Source organism: Mauremys mutica, chromosome 1 (genome assembly GCF_020497125.1).
Source record: "Mauremys mutica isolate MM-2020 ecotype Southern chromosome 1, ASM2049712v1, whole genome shotgun sequence".
Lineage (NCBI taxonomy): Eukaryota > Metazoa > Chordata > Testudines > Geoemydidae > Mauremys > Mauremys mutica.
The window spans coordinates 39,767,626-39,781,167 of NC_059072.1; the positions used below are offsets into that span (position 1 = coordinate 39,767,626).

Sequence of the window (13,542 nt, forward strand, 5' to 3'; positions counted from 1 at the left end):
TAAAACTAGAAAATATTTTGATTATTGGGATTTAAGTGAATCCATAAAAAAGGCCCTTAGGCATTCAGGTGAGATGACGACATTTTAGGGCTTGTGATTGTATTTCAGTAGAAATAACTGAACACATATTAGCCTATTCTCAGGGTATGCATACACAACAGCTTGGAGATGCAATTCCTAGAGTGGCTAGACTCTAGGACAAGCATTAGCTCTGCTTGAGCTAGCATGCTAATGTCACAGATCTAGATTGGTGCTATATCCTGAACTTTGGAACAGTCTCTAGAAGGAAGTCCTTCAGTGTGCCAGACCCTCTTGGGGGCCTCACTCTTCCTCCAGGGTAAGCCACGTGGCTTCATCGCCTCCTTAGACTGGACCTCTGGGCCTTCAGCACTCCTGCTTCACACCGTGAGCTCTGTTTACTGAGTACTGCTGAAAAAGATCTGGGGTTATAATGGATCACAAAGTGAATGAATCAACAATGTAACAGTTGCAAAAAAGGCTAATATCATCCTTGGGTACATTAACAGGAGTGTTATAGGTCAGATCTGGGCGGTAACTGCCCTGCTCTACATAGCATGGGTGAGGCTTCAGCTGGAGTACTGTGTCCAATTCTGGGCATCACGCTTTTGGAAAGAGGTGGACAAACTAGAGAAAGTTCAGAGAAGTGATAAAAGGTTTTGAAAACCTGACCTATGAGGAAAGATTAAAAACACTGAGAACGAGAACTTGAGAAAAGAAGTCAGAGGCAATCAAATAATCTTCTAATACATTAAAAGCTGTTATAAAGAAGAATGTGATCAATTGTTCTCTGTATCCACTGAAGGTAGGACAAGAAGTAATGTGTTTAATCTGCAGCAAGGGAGATTTAAGTTAGATATTAGGAAAAACTTTCTAATGACAAGGTTAGTTAAATTCTAGAATAGGCATTCAAAAGAGGTTGTGGAATCCCCATTAGTGGAGGTTTTAAAGAACAATTGAACAAACACCCGTCAGGGATGGTCTAGGTTTACTTGGTCCTGCCTCAATAAGAGGGGCTGGATTTGATGACTTCTCAAGGTTCCTTCCAACCCTACATTTCTATGATTCTGTGATGTGTGTGTGTTAATGTAGCTTTGTAGCATTAAATCCATCCTATGGAAGACTGGCAACTTTTTTGAGTGCAAAACAGAGTTAATCAATCCATCTCTCTTGGACTGGATATTTATATGGCTATCAAGAAGATCCAGAGTTTTCTTAATTAATAATACAATTTTGGAAGGGATATTAAACCTTGTGCTTCAAGGTTTAAGCCAAACTCTAAGTATTAGAGATCAGGATGAAACCTATGTTGAGGTCTACTGTATCTACTACTTACTGCTGGGTTCTTAACCTTCCTTGGAAACATCTGGTATTGGCCACTGGGCCTCGGGTCTGATCCAGCATGACAGTTCCTATGTTTTAGCCATGTTGGCCCCAGGATATGAAAAAGAAAAGGTGGGTGAGGTGACAACTTTCACTGAACCAACTTCTCTTGGTGGAAGGGACAAGCTTTTAGAAGAAGAGCTCTGTGAACAACATTACCTCACCTACCTTGTCTCTCTCAGTTCCCACATTGAAATCTTTAGTACTACATGCAAAACATTCAACAATGTGGAATGGCAGATGAAATTCAATATTGATGAATGCAAAACAAAACACATTGGAAAACATAATCCCAACTATACATATAAAATGATGGGATCTAAATTAGCTGTTACCACTTGAGAGAGTGCTTGGAATCATTGTGGATAGTAGTTTGAAAATAGCCACTCAATGTGCAGCGGCAGTTAAAAAAAATCTAACAATGTTGGGAATCATTAAGAAAGGGATAGATAATAAGACAGAAAATATCATATTGCCTCTATATAAATCCATGGTACACCCACATCTTGAATACTACATGCAGATATAGTCACCCCATCTCAAAAAAAGATACATTGTAATTGGAAAAAGGTTCAGAAAAAGGCCAACAAAAATGATTAGGGGTATGGAACAGCTTCCATATGAGGAGAAATTAATAAGATTGGAAAAGAGATGACTAAGGGGGGATATGATAGAGGTCTATAAAATCATGACTGTTGTGGAGAAAGTGAATAAGGAAGTGTTATTTACTCCTTCTCATAACACAAGAACTAGGGGGTCACCCAATGCAATTAATAGGCAGCAGGTTTAAAACAAACAAAAGGAAGTATTTCTTCACACAATGCATAGTCAACCTGTGGAACTCCTTGCCAGAGGATGTTGTGAAAGCCAAGACTATAACAGGGTTCAAAAATGAACTAGATAAGTTCATGGAGGATAGGTCCATCAATGGCTATTAGCCAGGATGGGCAGGGATGGTGTCCCTAGAAGCCTGTTTGCCAGAAGCTGGGAATGGGTGACAAGGGATAGATCACTTGGTGATTACCTGTTCTGTTCATTCCCTCTGGGGCACATGGCTTTGGCCACTGTCGGAAGACAGGATACTGGGCTAGATGGACCTTTGGACTGACCATGTATGGCTGTTCTTGTCTTCTTATGTTCATAAATCTTACTATTTGTGGCTCTTAGGTGTTAAAGTAGCTGCACAGCAGGCTGGGAATTAACATTAAAATATTTCAAGATGATCAGGCATTGATTACTTGCTGAGAGAAAAAATAGATCAATTACATGAAATTTCTATTTCTGGAGATGAACTGATCACGATTTTCATTATACAGTCAGAGAAATCATTTGGGTGGCTTACAGAAAATTCACTATTCCCTGGAAATCTGACAGATTTAATCAATGTGAAATCGTAAGCAATCATTCAGTGGCCACTATGGGCCTGATTCAAAGTCTGCTGAAGTCAACAGAAAGACTCCCATTGCCTTCAACAGACTTTGTATGAGGCCTTATATACAGCAATTTTCGAACGAAAAAAACCATGAAGACAAACTATTCCCATGGTCAGGTTCTATTGAGTCTCAATTGGCTTAACATAAGCACTAGATTTGTTCATTAATCAGTAAAGTTTTAAAGAGAACAAGTTCTCACAAATAAGACGATATTGCTACATCTGAATATTTATCATGAAGTGAATACTTATTTTCCCTTCCTAGAAATATTACCTCCTGCATCTGTACAGTGTTCACATATTTTTATTTAGGTTAATTCAGTCATTGATAGTAGTCAAGTGCTATGGAAAGTAAAATTTCCTTTTGCCCTTTTTTGTAATTGTTTATTAAGAAAAAAGATCAAACGGCAAAAATAGAGAGAAAGTAAACAAATGTATTCAAATTCATCAGCTGATAGAACTGTACAAGCCAAACTAATGACAAAGTCATCACAGCAAAACAAAGTAACAACAGTAATATGAAAACAAGCAACCCCCCAAAATGAGAGACTGACAGAATGAGACATGGCATGACAAATTACACAAAAAATGGACAGCATCTACTGGCATTTGCAATTGTGAATCACAAAGGAATGAGAAAAACATGGCCATATATTAACCAGAGGATCTCCGACCAAAAGATGTTAATAATAATGTTCCTTTATCATGGTTACGCTTCAAGGGGATAAATGAGATTATAGGGTTAATTCTTTAAGACATCTTGGCATCGGCTATATCCTGCTATGAATTAGCTTTAAATTTAGTTTGTCTAACTCTTCAGGGACATTGGGCCTTTTAAAATATTGCTTAAAATGCGATTCCAATGAGATTGTGGTATTTTGCTTTTCACAAATGTCCAAACTCTTCTTAAGCCTTATCATCTCAATTATTACGTTGGCCTCTCATGGATTGACTGAAGAAAAAGAAGAGAGTAGGGAGCTGTTGAGTTCAATGAATGAACACACTATCCCTATATTACAATCTGTGGTATCTTTGGTGAGATTTCTGGAAAACTCGAGAAATTCCACAAAGTGTCTGTGGCATGAATTCTTGTAATCTGTGCAAATTCACTAACTCTTCGCATCACACAGAAACACTGTCTCTCAAAAACTTATCCTCTGCTGTTTTAAAGACTATATGGAAAATAATGAGAACAGACACTTTAAATGGCAACATGACAAAGATTTATTCATTGATTTCCAACGGGTGTTAAACCACTCGAGAGACATCCAGTATGTTTATAAGACCACCACAGATATGACTATATTTGCATATTATGTCTGACTCACTACCATGCCCTCTTTTTCTTAAAGGCACTAGCTATAAATAAAAAACAAAAAAAAAACCAAATAAAATTAGGGTAATGCCAGGAAACAACTGGTTGCGTGTATGGACATCTACTTTCATGTTTGCACACATTCATGCTTTAAATGTACAATTTCAAAAAAAGTATATTCAAAATAATAAAAAAGTTACCTTCATTTTTGGCATTACAACTGATAAAATGAAACATGCAGAAAAATCCAGCTAAACAGAACTCAGTGCATCATTTTGTCAGAATGAAGCAGTTCTTGATCGCCTTTTATGTTCTGTGATTACATTCATAGTACAAGGCAAAAAACATCTGGCTTCAGTATCATTTACCTGCTCTTCCATTCCTTCTCCAACATCTTTGGATAGTGAAATCTACTTTTGGAAATATAGGTTAAATTTTAATGCTATGTTTTCAACAGTCCTGATAGTACAGCATGGCAAAACACAGCTGGTTGTATTTACTGTTCTATTTCCAGGCTATCCATTTTTAAATCAGGTGGTTTAAAGCTAATCATTTCTTCATACGTAATCTCTGGAGGGGACAAAAAAGAAAAATAGGTGTGAACTATCTGAATCTGAAATACATCGCATTTAAGTGGTGACTGCATGTAGACCTTTGGCCTAAAGTAGCTGACAAGCATCATACAATATTGATTGAAAAAAAATATTCAAAGGCAAAACAGAACACAGGTACAGTGAAATAATTTGTATTTCTAACCTTACTAAGGACTTAATCAAAAGCCTGCTGAAGTCAGTGAGAGTCTTTCCACTGGCTTCAATAGACTGTGGCTCATACTCTAAGATATTATTTTATGACTTATTTTTGTCAGCTGACTACTGACTACACATTAGCCCTGAAAAGGAAATGCAGAGAATACTGTCAAAGAGCTGCCAGAATGGCTTATTGAAAAACAAAATATAATATAACATGCACCCTTTAGAAAAGTCCAAACATGTTTATTTTAATGTACATTTTGCCATCACATTTCTTTAGCTGCAGAAGAGTGTTCTTCATCCATTTCTCAATCCATTGCATTCAAACATAAATGAAACACTTGAACCTCTGCAGTTACACTTTGTTCTTTGAGGGTTGTGCTGTAATGTATGTAGATTTAAGGTTTTCTTACAGGATATTTGTTTGCTGTACAGCATGTTAGCTCTCAAGCCTGCTTACACCAAGACTCGCCCAAAGTGGTACTATGCACTCCTATTTTGCCCTGCCTTCTGCCCAACTCTTTTCTCTCCACAATGACAGCAATCTCCCTTCAACAAGGAGCAAGGGCCTGTTCCTCTCCACACTCAAGTAAATGACATACTTCACATTGGCGCAGGAACAAGCCTTTGCTCACTGGCCAGTGTTTAGAGCTGATCAACCTGCTCATGTGAACTGGTTTAGTAAAGAGATCCATGTACTGGGGCAGTGAGAGAGAGAGAGCGCACACGTGCAGTAAGCATGTATGGCATTTCTTTAAAATAGTTTTTAAATGTTAGGTAACATCTTAGGGCCAGATCCTGGCCCCTGCTGTAGCTGCTTTGCATTGCCCAGGTGGTGCAAAGCAGTCATGACGACTGCTTTACTGACTACCAGAGGATTCCCCCAGTTTAAGGGAATCCCTGGGTAGTGTTACTCTGCACAATCCCCCATGTCTGGGATATAGGCGGGAACAGTTGGGCTGTCTCTATGTCCCAGTGGTTGATCCCTAGCTCCTAGAATGGCCCCTCTGAGCCTAAGACAGTCCGGTATAAAAAAGAGCAGCCTTGAGCCACTGAGCCTTGCAAGAGGCAACCCAGGGTCAAGGCCTTAATTTCTTCAAAAGCTGGTGTCGGAGACGGTATTAGAAATGAATACTGTAGGTCAGGGGTAGGCAACCTATGGCATGCGTGCCAAAAGTGGCACACTAGCTGATTTTCAGTGGCACTCACACTACCTGGGTCCTGGCCACTGGTTCGGGGGGCTCTGCATTTTAATTTAATTTTAAATTAAGCTTCTTAAACATTTTAAAGACCTTATTTACTTTACATACAACAATAGTTTAGTTATATATTATAGACTTATAGAAAGAGACCTTAAACATTAAAATGTATTACTGGCACGTGAAACCTTAAATTAAAGTGAATAAATGAAGACACGGTGCACGACTTCTGAAAGGTTGCCGACCCCTGCTGTAGGTTGTGTATGTTATGCTTTTGTGATTATTAAGCTGCTTATTCTATTCTCACGCCATCTATTCTACTGAGAGTACTACTGCAGATGTTGTGCCAAAATGAGGGGAAGTGCTGCAGCAGCTAAGGAAACGTACTACATTCAACTCCAAATGGTGTGTTCTGGGCCATTGCATTTTGAGATATTTTCTAACTGATTTTACAGCCAGAAATTTCCTGGTTGCAAACCTCAGCAATATGTCATGGAGATTTAGGAAGCTCTTAGGACATACCCTGAGAGATGCCAAGCTCTTGTACCCTCAGGTGCTTGGTTCCCTGCTCAGGACCAACCACTTAGGGACTTTTAAGTTTGAAGGATAAAAAAATAGGGAGAAATGGGCTATCACTTTCTTTTGAAATTAGGCCAATATACCATTAACAACTCAGAAATCCTTTATGTAAATGAGGCCTTCAGGGTCTCCCTATTTCAATGTAGCACTTACTGTGCTTGAGAAGCAGTATTAAATAATATTAATTGTCATAATAAAAGTTGTAGAAATTTCTGCTTGCAGGAAATATTCAGGATCTTATTATTAATGGAAAGAAAGATTATTTGTTTCCAGCATGAAATGCTGTCACTGTGGAGATGTACATGAGCCTGGAGTTGTATGGATTAATGAGAGGACATAGTCTCTCTGCAGTTAACACTTCTGGTTGGTTTCTATTAAAGTCCCAGTTATGATCACTTCTCTACTTTCATCTAACCTATATCTATTATTCTGAAATTTCTCTTATGTTATCCTGTGCCAAGGAAAATTCATTTTGGACTGTTTAGAGGAAATCATGAAGGCATTCTTGAAACAAGCTGGAAAATCAGTACAGTGCATTTTTTGGAAATCTATCTTTGCCCCTTTTTTGCCACGTCTTTCGCAATTTGATCTAGAAATCCAGAATTGGTTTATTCTATTTTCTCACAAGAAGTGTTAACACTTCAGACTATTTGTATAAAGATAATTGGGTAAGCACTTGAATTAATGCTACATGTTTCCTTTTATTTTTATTCATAATATAAAATAAAAATAGACTGTTAACTTTACAGAATTGAATCAAAAGAAGAAAAAAATCAACCCTGTTTCACTTGGTATATTGTTTGGGTGAAAATCAGTTTTCTACTGCCTAGTGAAATGCTGAGTCCAACAAACTTGACTCCACCTGAATATGAATTTTAGTTGCCTGCTGAGAGTTGAGTCACTATAAACATAAAAGCCAGATTTTGAAAGTCAGCCACCTGATTGACTACCTACTTAGGCACCTAAAAGAAAGACTAACCTGATTTGCAGAGCTGCTGAACTGGCACTGGTGTTGATGGACGGTGAGAACCCTCAGCACCTTTGAAAATCAGGCCACCTTCATTCAGGTGAATAAATATGGATTTAACTTTAAGCACTCAACTTCTAAAATTCTGATTGGAATGTTCTTATTTGTTTTGTTGGTCTTCCTAGAAGGATTCTTCTATTGTCATCCATTTCATGTGTCCTGCTCTACTGGCTACATGGAGAGAGTAGGACTTTTCTACTATCAAGATGGCTTTCATTAAATAAAATTACACATATCCTCAGGCTTATGCACCAGAGAATCTCTCACCTGAGAGTTGAATAAAGGAAGCCAGATACCTAAGCACTTGGCGATTTTCTGTCTTTGCTGATTATGTTAACTTTTCTTTGAAGACTATTCCCCAGATTTTTATAGCATGTATCAAAGTAACGGAATAATCCCTCCCCAAATAAAGTAGCTCAAAGAATCTCTGTAGATACTATATGAATTAATGAATATTAAGGCGGTGTACACTATAAAAGCTGAATCGTTAAATGGCAGTTCTTCTAAAGTTACTAATATGTTGTTAAGCAAAGTACAATATTTTTGTTCCAGTCTGGTCACAAATGTTGGTTGAAAAGCTTTCGCCTCTTGGGGGAAAATTGCTAACTGACTGAACTGGGCTGGGAGGTGGCAGTGGGGAGACAAGTGTTAATAGGGAGGATTGTGTGAATTTTGGGGAACAGAAACTCCCAGGGTGCTTTTTGTACATCCTCCCAAAATCTCTTAGGACTGCCTGATCCTGAACATATTGACAAAAAACCATATGACCCTTCAAGCACTCCCAAAAGACATCTGAGATGCCATCCCTGATCTAGGTTAGAAGTGTAGCAGTGGGTTGTATCACCCAAAACTGAAAGATCATTGCATAATAATTTGAGCTGCTTGCAGGTAAAAGGATTTTCACAGACAAATTTCTCTTTTGTCAAAAAGTTTTGAAATTCAAAATGTTTCTAACCAATTCTAAGAATAATTCATATGTGAAACAGAAATGGCCAAGTCTAGCTGTCTTCACACAGGTGTTATTTCACTGACTTCAGTTGAATTACTCTTGATTTCCACTGGTTGGTGTAAGTAAAAAGAGGATCAGGATCTTAATTTCATTATTGTTGCAGCTAGTGAGGTTCTCTTACTGGCAGGAGAAGTAGGATAAGGGGGCAGAGTTAAGGTTGTTTTGGGTACCACAACAGTAGTATTCTTTTCAGCAGTTAGGTGTTAGATAGTTGGACAGTTAGGTGTGGGAGGGATAGCTCAGTGGTTTGAGCATTGGCCTCCTAAACCCAGGGTTGTGAGTTCAATCCTTGAGGGGGCCACTTAGGAAGCTGGGGCAAAAATAGGTTCTGCTTGTGAAGGCGGCGGGCTGGACTCAATGACCTTTCAAGGTCCCTTCCAGTTCTAGGAGATTGGTATATCTACAATTTTATATATATATTTTGTTTTGTTTTTCAATAACTAAAACATTCAAAATTCCAGACTTTTAACCCACCCCCAAACATCCCTGATTTGAAATCATCGTATTATTAAAACATTATAAATTAATGGCTGATTTACAGTCTTAACTCTACCTTACTAATGCTTTCAGTTAGGGAATACAGTAAATACTGTGTTTGCTAATCTGTCCTTTATTACTGCTCACATGGGACTATAAATACCAAAATATGAAAAATGTCAAATATAAAAAAAACCTCAACAAAATACACATAGGCACAAAAGATTTAGGGCAAACAGATATTATGAATAAAAACATGCAAAAAGTTTAAGATATAAAAATACCATCCCATTCCACTGTAACTCCTGCAATCAAGTGATACAAGGTAAATAATTCAATATTTAAGGCTTTTGATTCTAAAAGGCACATGCAATACAGAATGTTCAAAATGTTTTATATACAAATGTTAAAGTGACATGCTGTTTTTACGTGTTGCAGGATTCATGTCTCAGAAAACAGATCCTTCATAGAACTTTTTACAAAATGTGAGATTAGCTGTTTCATTTATTCCTGAGACCACTGACAACCAACAACGGATGGTATATTGTTATACCTCCCACATCTCCCTTTCAATGTCCCAAAACTAAAATGAAGTACACTGTACTACTCTGTGAATGTGCTTAAATAGAATGCATTTTTTTCCTTACAAACCAATAACAAAATTCAGATTAAAATATATTTTTAAGAACAGACTAAAAAAGGAATAATGTGCATTTTTCCCCTTGTTGTTTGAATTTTCCTACGAAGTTCCTCAGAAATGGAATACAGATGTCTCGCAAATATTAGATTCTTTAATACAGTGTAATTCTTCCATTGATGGGGATAGGAGTTAATTCCATAAAAGCTAGAGGAGAGACATGCATAAAAATCTTACAAACTGATGGGAAACTAGATTCACAAACTGAGCTGAGCAGCTGTGTGAAAAATTAAAAAATCCCTGTCCCTGTCTTTTTTGTTTAGGTAGTAAATCAGCATTTCAATGGACAACCCCTTCTACCCTCATCAAGGAAAAGGTGGTTTAACAAAAGCACATGCCCACTGCACTTGTCTCTAACTTTTCATGTCTTAAAAGAAGACAATAATCAGTCAAGGAACTGTTTGGCTAACCAATGGCCAAACTCTCCCCTTATATACAGGTTATTAGGTATAACTTATGTTGCTCAGGAGTGTAAATAATCCACACCCCTGAGGGACGTAATTGACACCGACCCAAGCACTAGTGTAGACAGCGCTACGTCAGTGGGAGAACTTCTCCTGCCAATACAGCTACTGCCTCTTGCGGAGGCAGGAGGTAAGTTGACAGGAGAGCTCTTAGCTTACAGCGTTTCCACCACAAGCACTACAATGGTGCAGCTATGCTGCTGTAAGTGCTGTAGTGTAAATGCAGCCTATAAGTTAAAACTGAAGCTTTACGGAAGATCTAGGTAACATTGCTTTTTCAGTGATGTAAGCTATGATTCTCCGATTCATAGTTTAAGAGGAGTTTACGTCCGACTATGTAGCCATTCAAAGAGTCCCTTCAAATTAAAAATATCAATAGCTAGTTTACAAAGGTCTAATCAGAGTGTTCAGTTTAAACCACAATATTGGTACAATAGAAATAATGTTTAAGGAAAAAAGAAAAATTGATTCCTCTTAAATGGAACAGAAATAATCTTTTAAGTACAAGTTTGAATGTATCACCTTATAAAATAAGAAATGGGCAACTTGCACAAGAAAGTGACAGTTCTTGCATTCAGAGCCACGTAAACCACAATTCTGTGTTGGAGTTTTAGTTCCTGGTATTCCTTCCTTTATGGTACAGATTTAATATGGTACTTATCTATGTCATGAATTTTTTGTCAATATAACACAATTTGAATGTACTGATTTAATATGGTACTTATTTGAATGTACTGATGTAAACACTTTGCAGGGCTGCATGCACACAGCATCTCTTCTCAGCCAAAACTCCACTGACAGTCAGGAACATACTGACTAACCCATCTCTCACCCCCGGCCCCCAGGACGCTGTTATACTTACAACGCGTCTATTTACATTTTTGTAACAAATAAGCTTCAAATATGGAATATATCCAAGGACTAAAAACTTCTATTTGAAGCCCACGGCCATTAGTAAAGCAGCCCATAACTGGGCCTATACAGTTGTTTTACTTAGCAAAACTAAGTAAATGTTTTAATGTTAAAAATCAAGAACTTGTATATGTGGTGGAAGCAGAAAAACCCCTCCCTCAACACAGCAGTAAAATTGCCATAAATGTCTTAAGACTCAGAAGGAGAAGCTTCCTAGTCTCTAGAGAAATTCTAACAGAAGAGAGGCAAAAATACTATATCAAAGCTTCAGAATGTGTCAGTTTCTGCTAATACAGAAACTCAATTGTGATAAAATTAGAGGATCTGCAACTGCTTCAAGTTTTGTGATGGATTTTCTAGTAAATGTCTGCAAGCGATCATGCACAAATGGCTGTATTCCTTCATTTGGAATATTATTCTTCCCTAATAAGAACAAAAGGACAGTATTTTGCCATGTTTTAATGCTCTCCTAGCTAAAGCTGCAAAAATATTATTTCAATCAAGCCATTCTTTAGACCTACAAGGGAGATAAGGACATTTCTTTCTAAACAATCCAAAACCCTTGATTTCTCCCCTTTCAAGAATTTCAACCAGGTTAGCCTCACTAAGGAATGCTTTTACCTGAACCCATATCTTTTAAAGATATACTAACCAAACAAACCTCTCAAATAATTCTTATATAAGATTGCCTGTGCACTTAATTATTCAGCACCTGGAATGAGAACACACATTTGCTGGAATGCAGCATCTGAAATATTAATTGTGATTTTCCTCAGAATAATTGTTTGATCACCTAGATGTTTCAGCTTCTATTCATACAATTAAAAGTCAAAATAATTAAACAAATAATCAGACTGCAGAATCAGACTTATTATTTGTCTTATTTTCAGAGCCTTAGGTATTTTCAAGGGCCATTTTCTAATGATAGATGAAGTATGTAGAGAAGGGAATGAGGAGAACTATGCATCTCTTGTGGTGAAATTCATCCCTGTGCAGAGGTCCAACAAAAAGGCCTATGCTCAACTTCAATTCCATGCAAGCCCTATTTTGAAGGCTTACGTAGGGTGACCAGACAGCAAGTGTTAAAAATCGGGATGGGGGTGGGGGTAATAGGAGCCTATGTAAGAAAAAGACCCAAAAATTGGACTGTCCTTATAAAAATAGGGACATCTAGGCTACCCTACCCAGTCACCCTAGGCTTACGTGGCCCATAGGCCTCGGGCTGGCCCTTTGAACAAGGGTTAATTTCACCATCTTTTTGATGCAACAGAATCTGCTGCTGCTGCTGCACAAAACATTCTTGCTTTTTATAGAGAAGTTATCCTCACTTCCCAGTTTCAGCTCAGGAAGCGTTAAGCCAAGTTTGCCCCTGCAACCATTTTAAAAGAGGATTGCATCATGAAGAGGAATTAATTTTGTGAAAGGGAAATTGTTAAACCTTCCTGTCAAGGGCTCAGCCATCTGAGGAAATAGCAGACAAACAAATTAAGCACCCGTAGTTACAGGAGCAAATGCAGCATGGATTCATATTAGACAAGATAACCGCAAGGCAACATGTGCTTCCAGGCTTTGCAGCAGACAAATTTTGTGGAGGGAGCAGTTAATGGCAATCAGCTCGTCATCTGTCCAGAAGTAGCAGAATTATGGGAGAGCCCTCCTCAAGCTAACAGAGGGTTACTCCTCCCTGACTGGACACTGTGGCCCATTTCCTGCCCTGCACTAGCATAGCTTTGCACCACTACTATAACTCAGCCTCTGTAGGATTTCACCAGTGTGGAGGGATTCTTGGGTGGCACAGATATAGGCGGCCAGTTTACGGGGACACGACTGTGTGTGTTTGTGGGGCGGAGAGGGGAAGGATAAGAGGGCACTGGAGAGGATCTCTTAAACTCCAGGTCTCTCCAGCTGCTGGAACAGATCCCTGGAGCTCTGGGTAAGAGTTAATTTGGAGTAGCCATCAGTCTGCTCTCATTTAAAACAGGGACCAGCTTCAGAACTGGGGGAGTGAAAAGATCATTTACAGTTGTTTTTGCAGCACCAGTTCTGCACTGAGCCCTCACCAGTCGCAGCTCAGGATCTAGTCTAGAGATTCCTCACAAAGAGCAGTTTCCTCAAGCTCCCACTTTATAGCACTCACATCAACATAGCCAAACTCCATAGAAGAGCATACAATGAACCAGGCTCCCCATAGCTACACTACATGCAGGAATATGTTGTATAAACCAGCTCTGCCATATCCCTTTTGCGATGAGGGAAATCGCACAAAGGGTCAGGGCAG

The 13,542-nt window shown here is 38.5% G+C and overlaps 1 protein-coding gene across 2 annotated transcripts in view; it reads right to left on the minus strand.

The window, feature by feature from the left end:
* Window positions 1-4,033: 4,033 nt before the first annotated feature.
* Window positions 4,034-13,542, minus strand: part of MAPK11 (mitogen-activated protein kinase 11) — a 50,789-nt gene continuing 41,280 nt past the window's right edge. For both annotated transcript variants that reach the window (XM_045031062.1, XM_045031080.1), the window contains one exon: window positions 4,034-4,718. In XM_045031062.1, coding sequence (XP_044886997.1) covers window positions 4,645-4,718 — 74 coding nt within the window. In that variant the 3' untranslated portion in view covers window positions 4,034-4,644. The remainder of the gene's footprint in view (window positions 4,719-13,542) is intronic.